Source organism: Mirounga angustirostris, unplaced genomic scaffold (genome assembly GCF_029215605.1).
Source record: "Mirounga angustirostris isolate CCGP_5_RB_7025 unplaced genomic scaffold, mMirAng1.0.hap1 SCAF_2, whole genome shotgun sequence".
NCBI classification, from domain to species: domain Eukaryota; kingdom Metazoa; phylum Chordata; class Mammalia; order Carnivora; family Phocidae; genus Mirounga; species Mirounga angustirostris.
This window is the reverse complement of record NW_026991710.1, coordinates 31350660-31377646: the sequence shown is the minus strand read 5'-3', so window position 1 is coordinate 31377646 and position 26987 is coordinate 31350660. Positions and strand designations below refer to the sequence as shown.

The 26987-nt window shown below is 41.3% G+C and overlaps 1 protein-coding gene and 1 long non-coding RNA gene across 3 annotated transcripts in view; one reads left to right on the top strand and one right to left on the bottom strand.

The window, feature by feature from the left end:
- The window catches only part of LOC135363579 (uncharacterized), a 49228-nt gene that overhangs the window by 9831 nt on the left and 12410 nt on the right, over positions 1-26987 (top strand). The gene's annotated exons all lie outside the window — the stretch shown is intronic.
- The window catches only part of PGM2 (phosphoglucomutase 2), a 37656-nt gene continuing 22576 nt past the window's right edge, over positions 11908-26987 (bottom strand). For both annotated transcript variants that reach the window (XM_045881335.3, XM_064584366.1), the window contains exons 9-14: positions 25707-25887; positions 25525-25618; positions 23710-23839; positions 22661-22850; positions 20765-20898; positions 11908-15156 (exon numbers count right to left, since the gene is read on the bottom strand). In XM_045881335.3, coding sequence (XP_045737291.1) covers positions 15054-15156; positions 20765-20898; positions 22661-22850; positions 23710-23839; positions 25525-25618; positions 25707-25887 — 832 coding nt within the window. In that variant the 3' untranslated portion in view covers positions 11908-15053. The remainder of the gene's footprint in view (positions 15157-20764; positions 20899-22660; positions 22851-23709; positions 23840-25524; positions 25619-25706; positions 25888-26987) is intronic.

Here is a 26987-nt window from a genome sequence, read left to right as displayed (position 1 = left end):
TTAAAGAGAGAGAGAAGGCTAGCCTGGTGTCAGGAGCTCTGTAGTGGAGTTTTTATGATACAGTAGCTGCTGCATCGTGGGAACCAGGCAAACTAAAAGGATTTAGATAGAACGTTGCCTGTCAACTGGACTTTTCAAGAGTTCTTACTAAAGCATTATTTTGGAAAAGTGGTTTGGAACAGACTTATTCTCCCCTAGGAAGATACCCCAGCTTGTCAGAAGCACTTACTACTTCTTTAATATCAACTCTACTGGTGGGAACAAGGATGTGATTCTTTTTGTTGAACTATTATATTTTTATATTTTTCTAATTATTTACAATAAATGTGTATTATTTTATAATGGGAAAAGCCTAAGTTTTATCTCTGCTCTTTATTTTGGGCTATCTCATCTATAGGAGCAAGTCAGCCTTGTTCCTGAATATTACATTAGAATTTGATGAAAACAGAAAGGAAGAAAAGAGGAGAAGATGGAAGGAAAGAGGGAAGGAAGAAAGGAAAGAAGAGGAGTGCCTGGGTGGCTCAGTTGTTAAGTGTCTGCCTTCGGCTCAGGTCATGATCCCAGGGTCCTGGGATCGAGCCCCACATGGGGCTCCCTGCTCTGTGGGAAGCCTGTTTCTCCCTCTCCCTCTCCCCCTGCTTGTGTTCCCTCTCTTGCTCTTAAAAAAAAAAAAAAAGAAAGGAAAGAAGGAAAAGTAAAAAAACTATTAGGTTTCCATACCATTCCAAGTTACTCAACCTTAACAAGGCCCCAGTACCTTTTGGTAATCCTTTAATTCATCTCTTATCCACTCGCCCTGCAAACACAGGAGTGAGCCTCAACCAAGTCCAGCCAACCCTGCCTAAGGGGTTGCCTTATCTGAGAACTGCCTCTCTGAGCCCAGCCCACATGGCCAATCCCACTGGCTGTGCTAATTAAATGTCTGTTGCCTTAAGTCACTCATATGGGGGGGAGGGGTTGGTTCTTAGGCAGCAAAAGCTAATTTATACAAGTGAGTAATGTTTTCCAAATGTAAGTTTCCTGGCAATGTCCCATATTCCACAAGTTCTCCAAGATTAACACACTGTGTGTTAGGATAACACCTATAGATGCTGTCAGAATCCAGAGAGGTTCTTCTGAGTGGCCAGTATTTTCTTAGTGTCTCATTACCCATCTAGGGCTTCGAAATTCTAGTTATATTGGGCATGCTGCCAAATCACACCTGGACTCAACCTCACCAACCAATCATCACAGTTCACATCTTCCTATAACTCGTGACAAGACTCCTTCCACAAATCTGTGTTAAATTCCTCTTTACTGCTCCAGAACCCCAGAAGCTCCTTTAGGTTTGGATGCTCCTTTGAAGGAAGACCCCATACCCGTCACACCGACCAGCATTAGATGGCCAAGGATCACTTCCTAGCTTTGTAAATGTAGGCAAATTACTTCACTGACTTCTGTTGCTTCTCGGTGTCCTCACCCATAAGACAGGGATACAAATAATAGTACTGACCTTACGATGTTGTCAGTGGGATAAACAAATTAGTAGAGGTAAAAATACTTAGACCAGAATCTAGTATGTAGTAAAGCATGCGATGATCATTATTACTCAGGGTTGCAATTTCTCTTCTTTTCCTTCTTCTCTGGATCATATCAGTCTTCTATCTCTCTAGGGAGAACGGGATGCGAATCTTAGACTACTTCTTTCAGGTGAGGATTAAGCAAACGCCCATCTTTTTGGAGTTCCTCAGGAATTCAGGGATTCTTCAGGAATTCAGCTGTTCATGAATTCATGCTGCTTCAGAAACAATATAGTGATCGCTGGAAAAAAAAAAAAAGTTTGACATTATGTTCTCTTCTAAATGGCCAAGATTTTGCCAGGCAAGCTTCTCCAAAGCCAATAACATTTTTTTTTCAAGTTAAAATTGAACAACAACGATTTAACAATCTTTCCAAAATTCTTTCAAGCCCTGTGCCCCCCAGATGGCATTTTGCCCCGAGCCGGAGGGTGTGTGGGAACGGCCATCAGGAGTGAGGCGGTCCTGGCCACACGTGGGCTGTGCAGGTGTGGAGAAGGCTCACAATTGAAATGGATATGAATGCTAGATAAAATATTTTTTAAATAAGTTTTTAAATGTAGAGTTGAACTCCAAAGAAAGGAAAAAAAGCTGCCTAGATGTTAAAAAAAGTTTCCTAGGTGAACTGGGAAGAGCAGAAAAGCAGTGTCTGGAGCATCCATGGCCTCAGGGGAGGTATGAGACGAATTAGGGCCTCAAGGGCCTCAAGAGCTAGGAGTTCGAGACCTCTCTCTCTCTCTCTCTCTCTCTCTCACACACACACACACACACACACACACACACGCAAACGCGTACACACTGGAAATATGGTCCCGGGGTGATAGAAGGCAGGGAGTTAGAACTGACTCCATTGTTTTTGTCCCCCTCACCCCCCCAAAAAAAATTTCTATTTTTTAAAAACTTTTTATTTAAGTAATCTCTACACCCAGCATGGGGCTCAAACTCATGACCCTGAGATCAAGAGTCGCATGTTCTATGGACTGAGCCAGGCAGGCACGCCAAGAAAGTTCTATTGGATTCTTTTTTCAAATCTCCTATTCTTATTCATGGTGTCCTGGCTTATCCCTTAGTGTCCAAGAAACCTGAAAGGACTGCACCTCTGTGACAGGGAATTAGAAACAAAGGTACTCCTGGTCCAGGATCAGGGAAGCTTGTAGTCTGCTTGACATGCTGGATGGAGGTGGGGGCTGAGGGGACAGGCAGGGGCAGAGGTGAGGAGAGTGAGTTCATGACCAGAAATCACAACTCCAAGCCTGAGTCCCACAGCAGAAGTGTGAATTTATGCTCGCAAATTGGTATAGAAATCCAAAGCTAATGAAAGTCACATAAAAATTCATCAATAATATTGTTAGAAGAGTTGCGAATATCTTCTCTCAGATTGTATGTTGTCTTTTAACTCTATTTTTTTAAAGATTTTATTTATTTATCTGAGAGAGAGAGTGAGCACAAGCAGGGGGAGAGACAGAGGGAGAAGCAGACTCCCTGCTGATTAGGGAGCCCCTGCAGGACTTAATCTCAGGACTCCAGGATCATAACCTAAGCCACCCAGGCACCCCTATACCAAAGTTTTAAATTCTAATGTGGTTGGCTCTTTTGCTTAATGGCTCCAGCTGGGTTAAGAAATCCTCCTCTACCCTGATATCATAGAGACAATCTCCTACACTTTCTTCTAAAGTGCTTAAAGTGTTCACAATTAGATTTTAAATCCAACTGCAATTTACTTTTTGATATGGTTTTGGATATGGTTTGAGGTGAAGATCTCATTTTAGCTTTTCCATTTGGATAGTTAATTGTTCCAGAATTTTTTACCCAAAAGTTCTTTCCCTACAGACTTAGGATGCCATGTTGGTCATATACCAATTTCTTCTACATACATGTGCTTATTTGTTATTTTCTTCCATTGGTTTGTTTGTCTATCTCTCTGCCAAATTTATTTAATATATCTTTATAATAAATTTTAACATTTGGTAGTACCACTCCTCTCTTCTTGTTGTTAAGAACTGAGGAGTCTGAGAATTTATCTCATTTGCAAGTGAACAAGTTAGCCGGTCGCTGTTCCATGGATGCGAGCAGAAGACTTGAGAGGCTGTCGTGTCAGGAGCAAAGGACTTTAGTTCATGCTTACAATGCAGCAGACTGTGGAAGTTTCACGTTCCCCTCAGCTACCCTTGTTTCCAAGTCCCACGTGGGACACAGAAGAGCTGAAATCAAGGCTGCACACATCACACTGAGGAACCCAAGATTAGGAGACCCCAGACTTGGGGCATCTGGTGGGCTCAGTGGAGAATGCGACTCTTGTTCTCAGCATTGTAAGTTCGAGCCCCACATTAGGTGTAGAGATTACTTAAAAGTAAAATCTTAAAAAAAAAAAGGAAACCCCAGACTTTTGAAGGGGGTGCTAGCAAACCTGCCCTTCCCTTAACCCAGAGAGAGACATTTCTTAAATATCCTGTACATCCAACGAATCTGCCCTTTGCCCTGGAGGGAGATATTATCTCTATCTTCCTAAGCTATTTGCTATACAAACACCCTTGAAGACAGTCCAAAAACAAAAATCAGTGCCTGTGCTTCGATGTGCAGACATGCAAGAAACCAGTGGAGCCTTGTCCCCCAATATCTATGCTTCTTCAGTATTACTTTGCTTCTTGTGGCCCTTTATTCTTCCATATGAATTTTTAAATCAATTTGTATAGTTGTTTGGATAGACTGCTGCTAGATATAAATTTAAAAACATACTCTTAGGGCGCCTGGGTGTCTCAGTAGGTTAAGTGTCTGCCTTCAGCTCAGGTCATGATCCCAGAGTGCTGGGATCGAGTCCTACATCAGGCTCCCTGCTACCTGGGGAGTCTGCTCTCTCTCCCTCTGCCCCACCCCCTGGCTCATGCTTTGTCTCTCAAATAAATAAAATCTTTAAAAAAAACAAAAAACAAAAAACATACTCTTAAAAACAAACAACAACAAAATACTCTTTACAACCACATATAAACAATATAACTAATTAGTAACTGTAATTGTAGGCATGCAAAGCAATTAAAAGTTAAGTTAATTTAACTAATTTATTTATTTGAGAGAGAGAGCATGAGCAGGGTGAGGGGCAGAGGGAGAAGCAGACTCCCTGCTGAGCAGGGAGCCCGATGTGGAGCTCGATTCTGGGACTCCAGCATCATGACATGAGCTGAAGGCAGATGCTTAACCTACTGAGCCACCCAGGTGCCCAGCAATTTACAGTTTAAAGAGAAAGCACGGGGGCGCCTGACTGGCTCAGTCGGTGGAGCATGTGACTGTTGATCTCAGGGTTGTAGGATCGAGCCCCACATTGGGTGTAAAGATTACTTAAAAATAAAATCTCATAAGAATAAAAAAATAGGGACCCCTGGGTGGCTCAGTAGTTAAACATCTGCCTTCGGCTCAGGTCATGATCCCAGGGTCCTGGGATCGAGCCCTGCATCGGGCTCCCTGCTCTGCGGGAAGCCTGCTTCTCCCTCTCCCTCTCCCCCTGCTTGTGTTCCCTCTCTCGCTGTGTCTCTGTCAAATAAATAAAATCTTTAAAAAGAATAAAAAAGAGAAACTGGAAATCAACAACAAATTAAAAAGCAAACAAAATAACAGCAGCAACAATAGCAACAAAACAGAGAACCCCCTGAGATCTTGCAGAAGTAAATACAGAATAGCCTTGTGATCACATTTCTACAAAGTAGGGCACAAGGGACAAAACAAACAAAAAACAAAAAATAAATTTTTGTTGAAAATAACAAGCACATTCACAAAACACTAGGAAAACATCCACTGCAAGAGACAGTCAATACATACAGCAAACTGAAGAAATATCATTAGAATTTTAGGTTATAGTGGAAGCTGAAACAAGCATATTAAAATTTATTTTCAAAAACTCAAAAAGCAAAAATGGGAACCAAGAGAATGGAATGGTATAGAATGAAATAATAAAGAAAAGGAAGGTTTTGAAAACTAGATCAAACTGAACTTCTAGGGAAAAAAACAACTGAAAACTAAAACTCCAAAGAAAGGTTAAATGTCCAATTAGAGAAAGCTAACAGGTTAGTGATCTGGAAGATAGCTCTGAGAAAATGGCTGAGACAGCAAAACAGACATAAAGAAATGGAAAACAATACATGTGTTTCTAAAATAATGAAACTACAAATCACCAAGCACAAAACAAAGTCTTGCAAGCAATCAATAGTGAGCGAAAGGTACCACCTCACCTCCATGAAGTTCAAGAACAGGCAAAACTAATCTATGATGTTAGCTGTTAGAACAGCAGTTATCTCTGGAGGGCGAGGGAAGGTTCCGGCTGAAAAGGGCACTCACGTACCCTTTGAGATACCGGATATGTTTTACACCTTCTTGGTTGCATTATTGTGTACCTATGTAAGAGGTCACTGAACTGTGCACTTAAGATTTTGTGCATTTTCTTGTATGTGTATTACACTTTAATAAAAATACTTTAAAAAAAGCCATCAGAGAAAAGGGGGAAAAGTTATTTACAAAGGGATTACAGCTAAATTAACAAACAAAAAGGGCCAAAATATAATTCAACAGTGACTTCGAAGTGCCAGGGAAAATATATATCAACTTAGAGTTCTGTACCTTGCAGAACTATTATTAACAAATAAGGCTGACTAAAGATATTTCCAGGTCAAGACTAAAACAACCTCTAAAATATGTGCTTCAGGGGCGCCTGGGTGGCTCAATTGGTTGGGCGACTGCCTTCGGCTCAGGTCATGATCCTGGAGTCCCAGGATCGAGTCCCGCATCGGGCTCCCTGCTCAGCGGGGAGTCTGCTTCTCCCTCTCCTGCTCCCCCCTCTTGTGCTCTTTCTCTCTCTCACTCTCTCCCTCAAATAAATAAATAAAATCTTAAAAAAAAATTAAAAAAAAAAGAAATATACATGTTAAGATTTTAAGAGTAACCCCCCCCCACACACACACAGAAGGAATTGAATATACAACTAAAATGGCACAGGAAACAAAGAGGGTAAGACAAACTATCTTGAGCCTTTTTAAAAAGTAAACTTAAGAGCCATGTTTCCTTTTCTGTGAACTATCTTTCCACATCATTTGCTCTCATCTCTATTGATTGTTGATCTTTTTTGTTACTGATAGCTGGGGACTCTTTGTACATGAGGGAGAGAAGCCCTTTGTGATAGAAATCGCAAACATTTTTGCTCAGTTTGTCACAGATTTTATTTCATGTGGGCAGCTTTCAATCCTTTCTTTTAACATGAGTCTTAGTTAGAAAGGCCTTTCTCACTCTGAGGTTGAAAAAGAATTAATCCCATATTGTCTTCCAACACCTTTCCCTAGGTCCTGTGTGTCTCATTTCCCCAGGCGAACTTTTCTAGGCAAGAGCGGTAGTGGGTACATCTGCTTGTCAATCCATAAGGCCTAATGTCTTTTGTGGGATTTCTCCAGTAGTTAATACATTTCTACTGAAAACTTCAGTTTCTCCCTAATCACCCAGGAGTGTCCTGTATGACCTAGACAATTGAAAAATGTCAACAGTGACTTTGAAAAATAATTTGGTTTCATCCCCCTTATAGATAAGGGAATTGAGGTTAGTGAAGAAGCATCTCACAGTTAGGAAGCAGTGGGGTTGGGATCGAAACTCAGGTTGTTGCTACGGAGTCCACAGCCTTAACCCCAGTAGGTTGTAATGAGTGTAAGATACATTGATTTTTTTTCTCTCTAAAAATTACTGGTGATATCTGGGGAAATGAAGGCAGCAAAAAGATAAGTGATTTTCTAAAACAGACCTACAAACACTAAATGGGGGAATTATGAAAGGTAGTTTATAAATCTCATATGTTCATTTATCCAATGACAGTAATACTTAATACTTTGCAGTTTATAAAGTGTTCTCACAAAGATCAGATCATGTCACTCTTCCTTCCTTACTTCCTCTCTCTCTCCCTTCCTTCCTTCCTTCCTTCCTTCCTTCCTTCCTTCCTTCCTTCCTTCCTTCCTTCCTTCCTTCCTTCCTATTAGAGAGAAAGAGAGAGCACACATGCATGTGGGGCTGGGGGTGGAGGGGCACAGGGAGAGAATCTTAAGCAGGCTCCACACCCAGCTTGGAGTCCAACACAGGGCTCAATCTCAGGACACTGAGATCATGACCTGAGCCGAAATCAAGAGCCAGACGCTTAACTGACTGAACCACCCAAGCGCCCCTCATGTCACTCTTTCAACAGGGAGATGTTTTAGCTGTTAAAATAGCATTTGTCCTATAGTAGAATGAGAGGGGAAAATAGCATATAGACAATGCTATTCATTGCTGTTATATGAACAAAGAATTGGAAACAACTTAAATGTCCTTCAGAGGGACTGAAAAGCAGAGGCAGAACAATGTGTCTCTTGTTCTACTGTTTGCCAGCAATGCATATTTCAACTTTATCCTTTTGAGTTTCTAAATTCAGAAATAGTCTGTTCAATATTTCTTTCATCATTGTGATAGTCAACATTCTCCCACATAAGACGTATCCTTTGGCCGCAAGCTCAGGGTCTGTTTCATCCACAAGGTCAGTCCATTCAACTGCAACTATATTTCTTTCTTCTTTTAGGTGTCCACTCATTAGCCCTCCTCTAGCTTGCGTGGTAACTGGCAATTCTCAAAGCAGAACAACCCTTCAATCTTATTTGTGTTATTGATGATAGAGTGCAACATTGGCCAAACTCTGTGACTTCACAGACTTTCTTCAGGATTTTTTTTTTTTGTCTTACTTTGTGAGATTGATTTTTGTTGCTTGCTACACAGATGCATACTCCCGGGCAGATTTCATATGGCATTGTACAATTTAATAGCTTTCGGTCCAGCATCCTTTCCACAGAAGCTGCTAAACATAGACTCTCTGAACAGACATAGGACATAGATCCCAAATGAGACCATGCTCATTTAACTCTCTTGCTATCTTATTCACAAAGATCGTGTTGCAGTTTTGGTTGCACAGCAGAGTATACACCATCTGAAGGAAGATTATCATATTTCCTGATTTGTGGTTCCATCCACCATGTGGCTGGTCGACTCAAGGAAAGCCGTCATCAGATCTCTTCTTGGATTCCTACACTCCATTCACATTGCTCCCTTTCTTTGTTGGTCTTCATAACACAGTACAAAAATGTAATTTTGTTTTATAACAGGCAAGTAATCTATTAAGAGAAATCACTAAAGGGCGCCTGGCTGGCTCAGCTGGTAGAGCATGCAACCCTTGAGTTTGAGCCCTGCATTGGGCACAGAGTTTACTTAAAAAAAAAAAAAAAAAAAAGAAATTACTAAATTCCTGAAGGTATGACAAATCACTTTCTTTGTGCCAGTGGAGCCCAAGAGAACTGAGAGCAGCACTCTCTCATTAAGAGTGACATAAGCTACAAATCCCACCTGAAATTGCTTATCAGCTTCTCCTGCTTCTTCCGTGGGAGGCTGGCCTCCACCAGTCTTGTGGCATTCTGTGTGACACTGGATACATTAACTCATCCCTCTTAACTGAACCCTTTGCCATTTACCTGATTACTTGTGTTATGCAGGGCAGAGCAGGAGTAGGTAAAGTGGCCAGTGATAACCAATCCACGGCACTTGGAAGATCAAGATGGCACCCCTCCTCCACTTCTATCAAGTATTCTTGCCAAAAAATCAAATCTGAATCAGATCATGTCTCTCCATCTTCTGTACCACTTCACAGAAAATGGAAGGCACAGAGAAATAGGATAATATACCATGAGGAGGCAATTAGTAAAATCCAAAGTGTGGGAAACCCTACAGAACAGATGATTGGGTCGTTGGAAACAAACTATAAAAAGGGAGAAAAAAGAGATGAAGAATTTATAGATTAAAAGATTGAAGAGACCCATCAACCGAATTCAATGAATGACTACTGGAACCCTGGTTCAAGCAAAGTGTAGAGATATTGGCAAACTGGATAATTGAGGATATTAAGGAACTGTAAGCATTTGTAGGTATGACAATAATATAGCGATGGGTGTAAATAAGTCCCATCTTTTATGGATACATACTGAAATATTTACAGATGCAAGGACAGGTCTGGGATTTGCTTCAGAATTGTTGCGTAGCAAGATGGGACATGAGGGGAAATGGATGTAAACCAATTGGCTACGAATGGAGGACTGGCTATGAGTGGAGCTGGGTGATGGATACTCAGAGATCCACTGTACTATTCTTTTTTCTTTTTTTTTTTAAGTATTTTAAAGATTTTATTTATTTGAGAGAGGGAGAGAGCAGCACCAGAGAGAGCACGAGCTGGGAGGAGGGGCAGAGGGAGAGGGAGAAGCAGACTCCTTGGGCACCTGGATGGCTCAGTCGTTAAGCGTCTGCCTTCGGCTCAGGTCATGATCCCAGGGTCCTGGGATCGAGTCCCACATTGGGCTCCCTGCTCTGCGGGAAGCCTGCTTCTCCCTCCCTGCTTGTGTTCCTGCTCTCGCTATGTCTCTTTCTGTCAAAAAAATAAATAAAATCTTTAAAAAAAAAAAAAAAAGGACCCTGGGATCATGACCCGAGCTGAAGGCAGACACTTAACCGACTGAGCCACCCAGGCGCCCCTTAAAATAGTTTTTTTTCCCGTTACAATGAAATAATTCTGAACAATGTATTTTAAGGACCCAATCAGGCTCATCATCTCTGAACTGCAACCCAAACTTCTTCTAGCAGTTTCACAGTGCTATTTTGAAATGGTTTCAAGAGCTACTTAGACCTGGAACTGGCTCTTTGGTCCAAGTGCCCAACTGCCTTCTGTACCAAACACTGATGCCGCTTTAACTGGACCCGAGCGGGAAGAGACAGAGAAACAGCTCTGTTCTTCCCTGTGTATTTTCAAGGACTGACAGAGGGGAGCCAGGGAGAAAGGAACCTGGCCCCCCAACACTGCTCTCCATCCTGGTGCCCAAGCGCTCGTGCTGGTGGGGCAGCCGGAGGCTCTCACCTCTCCAGACAGCTGCCTTTTTCCTCCAGTGAATCCCAGTAGTTACTGCACTCTGCCTATGTGGAGAAGTCAAGGGGAGTGATGGTATCTTCCACTTTCTGTCCCCTGCCTTGGAGTGTGACATCTTGCTTTCAATGGTTGTTCCACACAAATCTGCTTGGAGCAAGGACGGAACGAAGGGACGATGCACAGAAAGGATCTGCAGAGAGCCTCCCAGAGTCGAATTGTTTTGAACAAAAATGTTAGGGATTTGGGCGCCTGGGTGTCTCAGTCGGTTGAGCGGCTGACTCTTGATTTCAGCTCAGGTCATGATCCCAGAGTCCTGGGATGGAGCCCCACATTGGGCTCCCTGCTCGGCGGGGAGTCTGCTTCTCCCTCTGCACCCGCAACCCCCCCCAGCTCCTGCTCCCCCCCATCAAAAATAAATAAATAAAATCTTTAAAAAAAAAATGTTAGGGATTTGAATTTGGTCGTCTCAAAAAAGACGAGTCCAAAAGGGGGCATCACATTTGGAACAATGTGTGCTTGCCCACAGTTGGGGCAGTCCAGGATAGCAGGACCACGCTGTACCACCGTGCCCTGTGCGTGTGTATTTCCCCTGCTAGGCTGACTCTGAGAGCAGGACAGCAGGTTATTACCAGCATCTAGAGAAGTGGCTGGCTCGTCGTAGCAGGATTCCAACAGGACTCAGTGAACATACGAATGAATGCACAAATAGGATTTGGTCTTTTTTTTTTTTCCCGAAGATTTTATTTATTTATTTGAGAGGGAGAGACAACAGCGAGAGAGGGAACACAAGCAGGGGGAGTGGGAGAGGGAGAAGCAGGCTCTCCGCTGAGCAGGGAACCCGATGTGGGACTTGATCCCAGGACCCTGGGATCATGACCCAAGTCAAAGGCAGACGCTTAATGACTGAGCCACCCAAGTGCCCCAGATTTGGTCTTTTAGAATGAAGAAATTATAAGTATGATTTAGATGCCATCCTTTCAAAATCCCTCCAAAGTAGGACATACGTGTTTGTTCCATCACTTAAAGCATTTATTTTTATTTATTTACTTTTTTAAGGTTCATTTATTATTATTTTTTTAGTAATTTCTACACCCAATGGTGGGCTCGAACCCAAGACATCAAGATCAAGAGTCGCCTGCCTTTCTGACTGAGCCAGCCGGGTGCCCCAAAGCAGTTATTTTTAAAGCCAAGAGTTTCCAATGTCATGAAATAACACCACTTTCCCATGATAGCATGATGATTGAGGTACATTGATGAGATAAACGAAAGGTACTCCCATTTTTTCTTAAAGAGTAACAGCTGTTATTTCGTAGACCACAAAGAAAATACAAAGTTGGCCTGCATTTTCTCCTGCAAGACAGTCCTTCAGACTAAAAGGGATCTGTTTTTTTGGAACACCAAAAGAAAACGGTTCCAGCTCTTCCACTCAAGTAGGACCACTTTCCCCAAGCAGGGGTAGCTCTTAGAAACAGAGAGCGTGGCTGTGCGGGTGCTCAGTCCTGATCATCCCCTTACTCCCCAGCAAAATATTTCCCAGTACTGCGGACCATGTGGTTCCACCTTGCTTGTCCCTGGTTTCAGCTCACACCCTTCAGGCTGCAAGGACAGGCCGGATATGAACACCAGGCTGCCTACCCCCTCTTCGGTACCAAGTGTTTTCCCCCTGATCTCCAATGTTAGGTCTTGTGATAGGACTAGTTAAGCATTCTGCCAAAGAGAATCGCCAATGATTTATTGTTGCTGATAATGTCCTTTATGTATTTTCCACATAAGAATGAAATGACCTCAGAGATCATTTAGCAAAATCTCCACTGAGATTATCACCCAAAGCTCATGGTCTACATGAGGGGTCACTCTTGGTGTTGTATATTCTGTGGATTTGGACAAATGTATACTGACATGTATTCACCATTATAGTATCCTATAGAGTATTTTCACTTTCCTAAAAATCCTCTGTGCTCCACCTATTCACAGCTCCCCGCCCTACCCATGTAGGTTCATCAGTTGTAACAAAGGTACCACTTCTGGTGGGGATGTTGATCATGGGAGAGGCTACTACTATGGGGGAGCAGGGAAGATATAGGATATTTCTATACCTTCCTCTCATTTTTGCTGTGAGCCTAGAACTGCTCTTAAAAAGTCTTTTACAAGAATAACAAAATTGAGACTTTGGGAGGTTAAGTGACTTGACCAAGGTCACAAAGATGGTTCACAGCAGACCATGATTAGAACCCAGGGGTCTTATGTTGCAAGCTTTATGCACCACACATTATGCTACCTGCCATCCCATAAAAACACACAAAAAAATATTCAGTGAGCATACATGGTGTGCTATTTCTTAGAACTACAAGTGATAAATAGAGTTAGGGGATCTCCTCCAGGTCCAACTGAATCACCTGCTCACATGAATGGCAGAAAAGTGCGGTATGTCCTGAAGTTTATGTCTGGGTTATGTTTTTAGCACCCCCTCCAAAAAAAAAAACAAACCACACACATCCCCCAGCACCTCTATACTTTAGTTGGTGTTGTGCTCTATGTTTGGGAGCCCTTCTCCTTCATCTTCAGCTGCTACTCACCCCCAAAGGCGAAGCAGTCATTCATCTCTCTTCCGTGAGGTTTTCTCTGGGTAGGATGGATCCGTCTCTCATACTTCTGAACCTCAGTACTTTGCAGATAACTCCATTAGAGAATTTGTAAGCATTCCAGTTACTCCCTAGCCCTCCAGTTAGACTGTGAGCATCATCACAGCATGGTGGGTCACCACCACCTTTGTATTTCCAGTAACAAACTGGGGCATAGTTTATATGCTCCAAAATCTGCACAGAGGATACAGATCTGACATTTCTTATTTCTAGAGTACACTTTGAGACTAGAAAACATCATAAAACAAAAATACATACAGCTTTTCCAATGAAGCAGCTGACAGAATATATCGAATATTATAGATTTAAGTTCTCTGAAAGGGGGGTGCCTGGGTGGCTCAGTCAGTTAAGCATCTGCCTTCAGCTCAGGTCATGATCCCAGCGTCCTGGGATAGAGCCCCACATCGGGCTCCTGGCTCAGCAGGGAGCCTGCTTCTCCCTCTGCCCACCCGCACTCTTGTGCTCGCTCTCGCTCTCCCTCTCTCAAATAAAATCTTAAAAAAAAAAAAAAAGAAAGCATAACACTTTGGAAGGTTCTCTGAAAGGCACAAGCTATATATCACTAAGATATAAAAACACTTTTTCCCTTTACTTTAGAAAAATGATTGCCAATGAGATTGTAATTTTTCATTGTTCTGAAACTGCTAGTAACCATCTAGGTTAATAATAATAACAACAGGCAATCATTTGCTTGAAAAATAGAAAAACCACATAAAATACAGAAAGCACATAAAGAACAGTGTGGTCCTGACTCATGGGTGCTCAAAGGGAGTCATTTTGGATGGTTTTAAGGCCACTGGTTATGAGGAGGTGAGGAGGCACAGGTTAAAGACAAACCTGGGAAAGGAAATCTAATGGTTTTGTTTTATTTTATTTTATTTTAAAGATTTTATTTATTTATTTGTCAGAGACAGAGGGAACACAAGCAGGGGGAGCAGCAGAGGGAGAGGGAGAAACAGGCTTCCCGCTGAGCAAGGAGCCCAATGCGGGACTTGATCCCAGGATTCTGGGATCACGACCTGAGCCGAAGGCAGATGCCCAAATAACTGAGCCACCCAGGCGTCCCAATCTAATGGTTGTAGATTATAATCACATACGAACAAGGCAAAAAACCCAAATCAGGTATATAGTTAATGTTTACAGTCCTTGCTGCTTCTGTTCCAAAGATTACATGAACTTGTACCAAAGCAAACAACTGTACAATAAAGTACTTTGCAGTTTCAAGTAGCCAATTTTTTAATTCAAGCTTTAAAAAGATAAATGTTAATGCACTGAACAAAGATGGTTAGGCTGTTTTTTCCTAGCACATATACAATGTATAATGATGTATTATTAGAACTAAAAAGTTTTAGGTAAAAAATGTATCTTTTTATAGTATCTTTTGGGCCACTTTATAGATTCTTGTAAATTCCTCCACTTTAGGTTCCCTAAACATGAACACGGCATTTGATTTGTTTATATATTTTACCTTATAAGCAACTGATAGAAATGTAAATATACATATACCTAAAAAGTGGCTATCCTATAATATGACAGCCCAGAATTTAGAAACTGTATAGGCTTTCTGGCGATTTCAATTACGCATAAAAAGAATTATAGAGGAGACACATTTGTTATTTATTCTAATTAAAGCGTATTAATTACAATATGTTATTGTAAAGAAAGTTAGCTATTTTTAAAATCTTCATTTTTGAATTCAGATAATGCCCAGGTTCAACCCTTTAATAGGAATGTTGGTTTGTTAGGTTTGGCCATCTTTTCTTTATTCATCTTAAAGGTCAAAAATAGAACAATGAGGAATGTAGGTCTATTAAAAATATATAAATACTTGTAGCAATTGTTTAAGTCATTTGGTCCTCAAAAACACTGCTTAATTGTAATTATGCCCAAGGCTGGAATATTTTACTCTGCCTTTGGTTGCAGGTTGTACTTTTGTGGCTGGAAAAAATGTTCTTCAATAGCACTGACTAGTTCATTTAGTTCCTTCTTCAGCTGCTCGGGATCACTGGAAAATAAGGGGGGAAATTCCAGATCAGTGGATTATTCCAAAGCATATTTGAAGTTCTCCCCACATTGGTCAAGTAACATTGAAATGTACCCTTAAGAGAGGGCTAAATCAGACAAAACAGAACCCCAGTGACTGAAGCATGGGAACACATCTGTTGACTTGGACAAAAAAAACCCCATGAGACAATATCCATTCTTTCATCCAAGGTTTTACTAGGGTCTCTACTATAAACAAATAAGAATTTTTTTTAAATGATTATGTTACGTTAATCACCATACATTACATCATTAGTTTTTGATGTAGTGTTCCATGATTCATTGTTTGCCTATAACACCCAGTGCTCCATGCAGAACGTGCCCTCTTTAATACCCATCACCAGGCTAACCCATCCTCCCACCCCCCTCCCCTTTAGAACCCTCAGTTTGTTTTTCAGAGTCCATAGTCTCTCATGGTTCGTCTCCCCCTCCGATTTCCACCCCCCTTCATTCTTCCCCTCCTGCTATCTTCTTCTTTTTAAACATATAATGTATTATTTGTTTCAGAGGTACAGATCTGTGATTCAACAGTCTTGCACAATTCACAGCGCTCACCATAGCACATACCCTTCCCAATATCTATCACCCAGTCACCCCATCCCTCCCCCCCCCCACTCCAGCAAGCCTCAGTTTGTTTCCCGAGATTAAGAATTCCTCATATCAGTGAGGTCATTTGATACATGTCTTTCTCTGATTGACTTATTTCGCTCAGTGTAATACCCTCCAGTTCCATCCACGTCGTTGCAAATGGCAAGATCTCATTCCTTTTGATGGCTGCATAATATTCCATTGTATATATATACCACATCTTCTTTATCCATTCATCTATCAATGGACATCTTGGCTCTTTCCACAGTTTGGCTATTGTGGACATTGCTGCTATAAACATCGGGGCGCACGTACCCCTTCAGATCCCTATTTTTGTATCTTTGGGGTAAATACCCAGTAGTGCAATTGCTGGGTTGTATGGTAGCTCTATTTTCAACTTTTTGAGGAACCTCCATACTGTTTTCCAGAGTGGCTGCACCAGCTTGCATTCCCACCAACAGTGTAGGAGGGTTCCCCTTTCTCTGCATCCCTGCCAACATCTGTCGTTTCCTGACTTGTTAATTTTAGCCATTCTGACTGGTGTGAGGGGATATCTCATTGAGGTTTTGATTTGGATTTCCCTGATGCTGAGCTAAACAAATAAGAATTTTTAAGAAACACAGTTTTTTGCTCTAGCATCCCCTAAAAGATCTGCAATATTTGTACCTAACAGAGCAAAGAAAACTTTGATGACTTCAGTTGTCATTCGATCCTGCTGAACTTTTACAAATGACATCTCTGTTAAGTTCTCGGTCTCCCAGGATAGGAATGTTCCTGATTCCATTTGCCTTCAAACTACTGGAAGCTAAGCAGCAGCCGGTCTGCAAGGCCTTCCTAGAAGGTACAGAGAATGGGAGCCTCCTAGTGGGCCTGCTAATCACACACCAGGAACTCAGAGTTCCCCCCTCCTCCTCCCCTCCCTTTTTAATCTTTTTTATTCTAACTCCAGAACAAAAGGGTCCTGACTAAAGTACACAAAACAATCTAGGGAGCTAGTTCCCTCTAAGGAAATCAAGTTTTCAAGCATATGAAAAACATTTATTTAAATGCAAACAACTGGAAGGTAGGAAAAGATAAAACGAATTTGTGTTTAGACTAGCAGCTCATGTTAGTGTCAGGTTACTAGTGCTGGGTGTTTACTCTAAGTTCTTGAAACCAAAAAGCTGAATTTAAAAAGCTAAATCCTTCAGTTCCAACTTGCATGACTTCATACTGACTGTCTTCAATATATGTAACTTTATTTTAATGGAAAACGAAATTCTTGTAATGAGTTAAGATCATTTTTACATTGTAATTCCTCCCCAGTACAACTAAAACAATCCATTTTATTGCAGACATTAATTCTGGCTCTACTACCAGCCCTATGCCCTCGGGTAAGTGGCCTCGCCTCTCCAAGGCCCAGATTTCTCATTTGTAAAATTGGAATAAAGACTTTTATTTTCTCAAGAGAGTTGCTGTGTAGATTGAGATAAATTATATAAAGCAATTAGCACAGAACCTGGCCCCAAAACCTCAATAAATGTAGCTATCATTAAAATTATGTTTACCCCCACTGGTGACATATAAAGTATGCTTCATAAATACATATGAATCACATAGGTCATTGTTTCCTTTCCCCTAAGTGTGTTTTGAAGACAATACTTCTCAGGAAGGCACATACCTAATACTTACTGTTGTGGTTTTTTTTTTTAACAATATGCCTAAAATTAAACTCACCAGTGAATATACAAATATAAACATTTAAATATATATACCTCCTACTGGTTTTGTTAGTTAGAACCTTGCTTGATATAATTAGTATCTAAACCCTGAGATAGTAACAGAGTGTCCTTGTTCTTGGGAATTGTGTATTGAGGTTTGCAACTTATTTTCAGATGGCTCAGGGAAAAAAACAAACAAAATCAAACCTGCATATACAATACATGGTAAGAGGCAGGAAATACTGCAAAATGTTAGCAATTGCTGAGTCTAGCTTAAAGTGGGCTAACTATGGCTGGCAGCCTGCTGACAGCCCATTTTTGTAAAGATTTATTGGAACATAGTCACACCTATTCCTTTATGTATAAGATTTCTTTCTGCTTTTGAGCAACAGCAGAGGGGAGTAGTGCGACCATATGGCTTGCAAATTCTAAAATGTTTACTATCTGGCTCTTTACAGAATAAGTTTGTGGGGCACCTGGGTGGCTCAGTCGGTTAAGCGTCTGCCTTCGGCTCAGGTCATGATCCCAGGGTCCTGGGATCGAGCCCCGCATCGAGCCCCGCATGGGGCTCCCTGTTCCACGGGAAGCCTCCTTCTCCTCCCACTCCCCCTGCTTGTGTTCCTGCTCTATTTCTTTGTCAAATAAATAAATAAAATCTTTAAAAAAAAAGTTCGCCAACCCTTGGTCTAAGTGAAAGGTATGTGGGTATTCATTGAAATTTTCTAAAATACAAAGTTAGACAAAAGACATCTACTGATTTGATTCCCATCTTTTTATAAGCAGGACTTAAATTAGAAAAGGATTTTCCGTTCTAAAGGATAAGTGGGTCATGGAATTCTATGAAAAAATGAAATTGATGATATAAAATATACTAATATTAAAGTGATCAGAAAATAAGGAAACTTAGCCATGGCTTTATTGCTGTTTTATGTTAGGTATGCTGGTGACCTGACAGCATATCTGTGGACTGGCCTAGTGCCCAATGTCCCAATTAATAAACTGGAGCAGCATTTTGATAGATATAATAAAAGGACAATTTTTCAAAACATTTTCAGGACTTTGTAAACTAATATTTGAAGTTAAAGCCACCCAGTAATCCATGTGAATACTATTAAATACCAGATCCTCAAACATTAAATAGTATTGTTATTATAAAGTTTCTGAATTATTATATTTGCACAGAGTAACGACAAGGAAGGGACAAATATAGAGAGAAAATGGATCTTTAAGTTGGACTTTTGTTCCTTTGTTTTCTTTTTTTAAGATTTTATTTATTTGACAAAGAGTTAGCGAGAGCAGGAACACAAGCGGAGGAGTGGGAGAGGGAGAAGCAGGCTTCCCACCGAGCAGGGAGCCCAATGCAGGGCTTGATGCGGGGCTCGATCCCAGGACCCTGGGATCATGACCTGAACCAAAGGCAGACGCTTAACAACTGAGCCACTCAGGCGCCCTGTTCCTTTGTTTTCAAAAGAAAGAGGGATATATGAAAACATTAAGTGAGAATGAGTTACAAAGAAACGTCTATGGAAAACCCCATTCTCAAGAGTAGCAAAGAGCTTAATATGTAAGATACACAGAAACACTGATACTTGCAAATATTACAATAAAATCCTGGTAATCCAGAATGCTTAGAAAATGAGCTGTTTTATGTGTTTGTTCAAGTTGCTTACCAGCTGAGTTTTTGCCCTTGCAGCACAAAAAGGTTTTGAATGGGACTCTGTAGCAAAATATAGGACACAGTCTATGGCTTCTTAGATATATTTGACTGTTGTGATATTTAAAAGCCATAAACATGACTTTGACTGTTGGACTGGAGCTCTTATTCAGAAGAAGTATCAGGGCCCATGTGGATGTGGTACTCTATCTCCCTTACGATAAAGCAGTGAACATTCTGAGTTCCTGTGTCCATGTTTCCTAGTTTTGTTTTAGTATTTTTTTCCCTTGCTGTCAGCAGTCCTTTCTTCCTGCCCAAGGAATGTCTAACACTCACAATTCTGTCCCAGCCTCTCTAATTTGCTACATTTAATCTGCTACTGTCTGACCAATTGAAGATGCTCAGAAAATTTCCTCTGCTTTTATTTCCACATAGTGCAAATTGGATTCCCAAGACCAAACAACTCTTCAACGTGCAAAGCTTTGATGTGTAAATGTCCTAACAACCGCTTAGACCCATCTTCCCCACTACAGTATTGAATGCTGGAAATGTGGTTAGTGCGACCCAACCCAGGAACTGAGTTGTTAATGTCATTTAAGTTTAATTAATTGAAATTCAAAATTAAGAACTGACATTTCACTGTTATTGGAAAATTTAAGTATATTTGAACAATTTAGGTATCAAAATCTACTTTTTCAACTGTAAATTTTATGAAATGGTAATACATTTGACCTTTTGACAGCATGGGGGTTTAGGAGTTAGCAACCCCCCATGCAGTCAAAAATCTATGTATAACTCTTGACTCCCAAAAAGTTAGCTATTAATATCCTTCTGTTGACCAGAAACCCTACCGAAACATAAATAGTCAATTGACAGGATGCCTGGGTGGCTCAGTCAGTTAGGTGTCTGCCTTTGGCTCAGGTCATGATCTCACGGTCCTGTGATGGAGCCCCATGTTGGGCTCCCAGCTCAGCGGGGAGTCTGCATCTCCCTCTCCCTCCCTCTGCCTCTCCCCCCGCTTGTGCTCTGTCTCTCTCTCAAATGAATAAATAAAACCTTTAAAAAATAAAAAAAAAAATAAAGTTTAAGATGTTATAGTACTGCAAAGTGAATTCAAACCCTTTACCAAGGTCACAACAACACGACCCTGAAGCTATCAGACCATCAGCTCTTTGGTGGCAAGGACCCTTTCTGCTATGGCACTTTCTCCTCTCCAGAACCCAGCACAGACCCATGCAAAACAGGTGCTCAAAGATATCTGTTCAGTGCATATGCAATGGATTTTAATTTATTGTATCAGAGACGGGTGACTCTGGAAAGGAAAACTCATTGGTGCTAGTCTCAAATAAAGGTACTAGAAAAAGGAAACTGTATTACTATTACTGAAATTCAGAATGAAATTTTTCCCTACAAAGAGAGGTGGGACAGAAATAAGTACGTAGAAATCAGCTCTCCTGTCCCCGGATGCTTCAAGCAGCTGTTAATGTCACAAAATTGCTGCAGGTTCTGAAATAACATTCCTAATTAAAGTATATACTGGAAAAACAAAATGTTTTACTTAGCATTTGCACAGACCGATTAGGAATTTTAGGGAATAATAATCACGGGTGCTGCCATCCGTATCATACCTATTTCCAGGGGGGGCACACAGTTCTGAATAGTACTTGATTTTGGGCTCGGTCCCACTGGTCCGCATGGTGGCCACGCCCCCGTTAGCAAAAGTAAAGGTGATCATTTGGCTGCTTTTGCTAGTTGGGAGAACCTGAAAAAGACCCATATCAAAGTATATCACTAAAATTTTAGAAGAAAAGTTCAGCAGAAAATTCCTGAAATCTTCCCGTAGAGAAAAAAACAAGCTGCATGGAAAGGACTGAATAAGTGGCATCAACATCCCTTTATGTGGCAGACAGTAGGCCTCAGCTAGTTCCTGACGGAATGAAAGATCAGACCCTCAACAGCAGTCCTGGAAACTAAGCGATAATGGAGCACTGCTTTCAAAACTGCGAGTCAATCAAGTGTGAGTGTAGAGTGAGACATTTTCAGACTTAAATGCCTCCAAAAATCGACCTCCTATTCATTTTTTTTTAGGAAGCTACTAGAGGAGGTGATTTAGGAAAGTAACTATAGTAAGAGGAAGTCATGGGGTCCAGGAGACAAGCATGCACCCCATAAGTGGTGAAGGGCGTTCCCAGGATGACATGTGTGTACTCAACACAGAGACGAGCTGGCCCTGCCTGGATGGGGGACCAGAAGGGAGGCCAGTGGAAACAAAAGAGAACAGATAAAATTGCATTGGACCATGTGGAAAACCCTACTGAGAGGCATCCGAAGGAATGTGGGAAGACTGGAGATCGTTACATAAAAATCCAAGAAAATGAAAGAACAGAACAACTATTAATTATAGAAAAGATAATTATACAATTTGGGGGAACCTAATCAAAGTACACAACTTAGCTAAGTGGGAAACAATAGTTACTAGTCCTAATAATGCAAGCACAGGATCTGAATTCACCAAGCATTGTGGCAAAGGTGTTTGTGAAGACAGGGGGAGAAGGGGGAAGAGTGAATGCAAGAAATGTCAGATTTCAATCCTTATCTCCATAATAGAAAAGTAATAAAGTCCAACACTGAGAAGCCCAAGCAACACCACATGAGCAGGTTATTTGCAATTTGGTGGTAAAACGCCAGGCGAGACAACTCAGAGGGAAGGGGGCTGTCTTGACATGGCAAAGAGATGGTGGAGGTTGGGCTGCCATATTTCATCATGACTCTTTCAAAAATATTTCTCTTTAAAAATATATTGTGTGCAGATGAAAATTTAGAAAAAAAAATAAAAAGGAAATATCAAGGATGTCTAATATCTCATAAGAATAGTCTCACTCTCCTTCCCCAACCCCCTGCCATTAGTTAGCAATACTCTTCTGCCCTATTTGAGCCTTCTTTTGACTCCAGTGGAGGATCCACATGATATGAAGAATGCAAACTCAGGCTTTATAGCTAACAGTGCCTGGACATTCAGGGAACAGAGTAAAACAAACTAGGAAGCAAACAGTGTTTCTCAAAGTATGTACTGGTAACATCAGCATCAGGAGGGATCTTGATACAAATGCAGATTTTGGCCCCCACCCCAGATCTACTCATTCAGAAACACCACGGCAGGCTGCCATACTTGATGTATTGAGCAGGTGCCCAGACAAAGGAAAACCCAGATCTGGAGGCAGAAGACCCAGATGTGACCACAACCATCACCAACTAGCTGTGCGACCACAGGCAGGTCCTACACTTCCGAGCATTGATTTCCTATGTGTTACATGGTGACGTTGGTTTAGATGACTAGTGACGATCCCTGTAGTTGTAGCCCGTGATTTTTAACTTTCCGTTTATTTCGATAGCATATTTATAGTAATGCCAGAATGCCTAAAATCAGCTTCAGTTAATTCCATGATTAAATAAGTTAATCTATTCAAAGTATAATAGAAGGTAAATACAGAAGAGTTTAGTTGATAAAAGATAGTATTACTTACAGCTTTTTTATCAGGTTGGCTATCGTCATAGCCAGTTGTAAGATCCCTAATGCCAGCAATTTCAAATCTGCCACAAGTTTTTGGATAATTATTCTTCCCATCGTAGTTTCTAAGGTTTTCAAATAATTTCTTAATGGTGCCTTGATCATGGCAGATAAAATATGAAGCTTTGGTAATATGGTAACCATATCTATCAAAACAAATATAATTAAATAAGTAATATACAGCATGAGGACTCTGTAATAATATTGCACTATATATTTGCAAGTTGCTAAGAGCATAGATCTTAAAAGTTCTCATCACAGGAAGAAATATTTGTAATTATGTGTGGTATGGATGTTAACTAGACTTACTGCGATGATCGATTTGTAATATATACAAATATCGAATCATTGCATTGAATACCTAAAGCTAATGTCAATTACATCTCAATAGAAAAAATACAAATATGCAAAATAAGGAACAAATAATCCCACAGGATGTACACAAAACATACACAGAATATGTATCAACCAGTTTTAAACTAAATGAAACAAGTAACCATGACTAGCTACAAACGAATAATTCCGCATAAAAAAGAGGTACAACAATTGACCCCAGCGATTGCCAAACTGCTGCCTGGCCTTCAGCCTGTATCTGGGGGTGAAAGTTTCATTGCCCGGCAGCCACACCCCACCCATTCCCATATATGCCCCTGGCTGCTTCTCACTATAAAGGCAGACTTGACTAATGCCTCTAAAAACTCAATAGATGGTTCGTGAACACCTTTGATCTTTTCCGATATCAGACACTTAAAATCACCTTCTTCAATTAGCTATTTCTGCAACTGATGTTCTCATTTGTTACGGATTAACGCAGTCATGAGTGATAATTAGTATCAAATGGCTAAGCATCGAAAGAAAATGGGATCCTTTCCTTAGTTTCCAGAAGAAAGAGAATCCACAACCAAAGAGCGTTAGAAAGAACACTAGTGTCTGACACATAAAAACATAATAAAACATTGAAAACTATTACTTCAACTAAACAGAGTTAACAGAATAGAAACTTACTCAACATAGATGGCCTTTAGCTGCTGAGACAAAGACAGATTCTTGGTGGCTAGAAAGCTAGCCAGCTCTGCGCTGATGACTGCGGCGCTGACTCCGTCCTTGTCCAGGACAAAAGGGCAGCACATGTACCCTGCAGAAACACGTGTCATGCGTACACCCTTAGGAAGGGGCTCCTGTAACGCTATACACGCACATTGTCTCCACACAACTTGCCCATCGCCTACGAGGCTGTACGGTATGAATATGCGAATGCTTCTCATTTACCACCTTTATATTCAAGAATCCAGCCCAATGCCTAAGCGCAAGGCGGGCCTTCAAGATGTCCTGGTTGAATAACCTATAAGGAGACTGTCCCTCCTGGACAAACTGTTCATTCCCTACGTCCAGCCAAAACCCCTCCCGCTCACACAGAATGGTTTCCAGATGTTCTCATCAATGCTTATTCTGTCTTCTCCGAATTCCAACAGTTCTGGTGAGTTCTGTCCTTCACCTTGACACCTAGCCCATACTCTTTTGTGTGGTTACTAACACGATCTACGCAAACTGCCCTAGGCTAAGGTCAGTGTCATCTGTTTCTCTCAGAGTCACTATGTGATTGATATGCAATAAATAGTTGATAAACAAATGTAAGGAAAAAATTTTAACAAAAGCCATAGAAAGATAAGACTGCCAATTGTAACGAAAAGGAAAAAGCTGAGCTATTACACACTTCCTTTGATTAATTAGTTAAATGATATGCGGGAGCATCTGTGCTGCAGGAAATACAGATGAATCTTCTTTTTTTTTTAAAAAAAGATTTATATAGGGCGCCTGGGTGGCTCAGTCGTTAAGCGTCTGCCTTCAGCTCAGGTCATGGTCCCGGGGTCCTGGGATCGAGCCCCGCATCAGGCTCCCTGCTCGGCGGAAAGCCTGCTTCTCCCTCTCCTGCTCCCCTGCTTGTGTTCCCTCTCTCGCTGTGTCTCTCTCTGTCAAATAAATAAATAAAATCTTTAAAAAATAAAAATAAAAAAAGATTTATTTATTTGAAAGAGGGAGAGAGACAGAGACAGAGAGAAAGAGAGTGGGGGGAGAGGCAGAGGGAAAGAATTTCAAGCAGACTCCCCACTGAGCAGGGAGCCCAACTTGGGGCTCTATCCCAGGACCCTAAGATCATGACCTGAGCTGAAACCAAGAGTCAGACACTTAACCGACTGAGCCACCCAGGCACCCGCAGATGAGTCTTCTTATAGAAGTATAAGGTATAATAGCTTTTACGAAACAAACAGCTAAAAAATGCCCCACACAAACATCTGAATTTCAAGTTTTTCTACCTAGCTCCCCTTTCTCCTCACCTATGCTGACAATTTAAGACAAATGTTTCTCAGTCATTCTGGCTGGACTTGGAGCTGTCCTTTCAAGTGATAGTCACTTTGATGAAAGCCCCACAACCAAGTCCTCTCCTTTCCTCTGCACAGACTTCCGCCCAGCACTTTCGGAAGAGGAGTGAACCATATCAGATGTGGAGATCAACACCGCAGTTGAGGGAATACCACCACTCCCCAAAATATGTGGGGTCCTGAGCTCCAACCACCCAAGTGCAGAACATCACTGTTTTCATGCAGGGAAAGGCTTACATTAATGGCTTGGTTATTTGTGAGATACTCTTTTTAGCTGAAAGAAAATCTGAGAAGCCAACTGTAGGGTAGGACGGTCCAACACTCTTTGAGCGCCAGTGTACTCCCGGTCTTCTGTTACTTTTCTGAACCCCAATCCAAATCCCATTTATTTGCACTCTATATATTAGCTAGTGCTACAATCACCATTATCACTTCTTACCGATAGCTTCTTCGAATGCAAATAAGACATTCTTCCCCTGGTCTATTAGCTGTTTGGCTCGGTTTCCCATCCACTTAAAGCCAGTTAGTGTTTCCTAAAGGAGTAACCCAGAAGAGAAAGAAATGCCTTAGACCTTGTACAGAGCCAAAGAAATTTGAGAGGAAGTCCCAGAAACACGTTACCTCAAAGTGAAAGCCCTCCTTTAAGGCAATGGCTCGTAAGATTTTGGAGGATACGGTGCTCGACAACATGTATAAGTCTTTGAGGGCACTGTGATCTTGGTTCTTTTCTTTCCAAGAAGTAAAAAGCCACCAGCCCAAGAGGGCCCCCAATTCGTTGCCTGAAAACACTCTCCATTCACCACTGAAAGAAAAAACAACCAATGCTTTGCTGTGATCTTAAGAGAGATGCTGGAAGTCACTGGGACAGGACAATTAAGCCAAACAAGGCTTAGAGTGGTTTCTGCAAGTGCTCTTATCTTTCTTCTTTAAAGAACTGGTTGGAAACGTGACTGTCACTTCACAAACATCTAAGCAGCTACTCTGTCTCAACTGGTTTGCTCAAACCTCCCATCTCTGAAGAGCGAGGATACACAACGCTTTTATTTGTCTTTGGCAAAAGCTCTGGTTTTAAAGATGATAGAAATATGCTGGCAAGATCCCACCTCAGGATAATAGTCTGTGTATCTCAATTTTCGATCTGGTCAGTATTGAGGATTCTGGGAGGGCAACAGCCTAGCATGCCTCAAGAACAAGTTCATACTATAATGATCAGGACACCAGAAAACAGATGTGGGACTTACTCTCTTTTCCATAGTCCGCATAGCTAGAAGTACATTTCGTGTTTCAACAGGTATCATCCTGGGTGAACTTTCTAGAAAGTGATTAGAATTGAATCTGTTTGATGATAATCTGAAACCCTAATCTTTTGGGGCGCCTGGGTGACTCAGTAGGTTAAGCTTTCGACTCTTGATCTAGGCTCAGATCATGACCTCTCCCTCATTCTCTCTAAAAAAAGTTTAAATAAATAAATAAAACCCCCAACCCTTTGGCAGCACCCCACTACTCCCCAAACATCACATGTGCTGTTTGACACCCAAAACTGCTTGGACCCTGCCTGCCTTTCATCTTTTCTCTCCACTTATGTCCTATTAATTCTGGACAAACTCTATGGTCAAACTTGTCTTAAACACTGGGTATCCAACTGCTATTCCTCTCCGGTCTGCTCAACCTAAATTCAACATTTCCTTGAAGGTCCAGCTCCTTTGCCAAACCCTTTAGCAAATACTACACTGTAAAGCCAACTCCAAACAAAGGACTTGCTGGCATTAGGGACTGAATCATTAATTATAATAAAATCAATGATGAAATGAGAGAAGATAAATAGTACTTTCAATTCCAAGTACATCCTGGGTTGGTTTACTCGGCATGATGCTGGCCCCCAGAACAGCATTTTGCTGTATG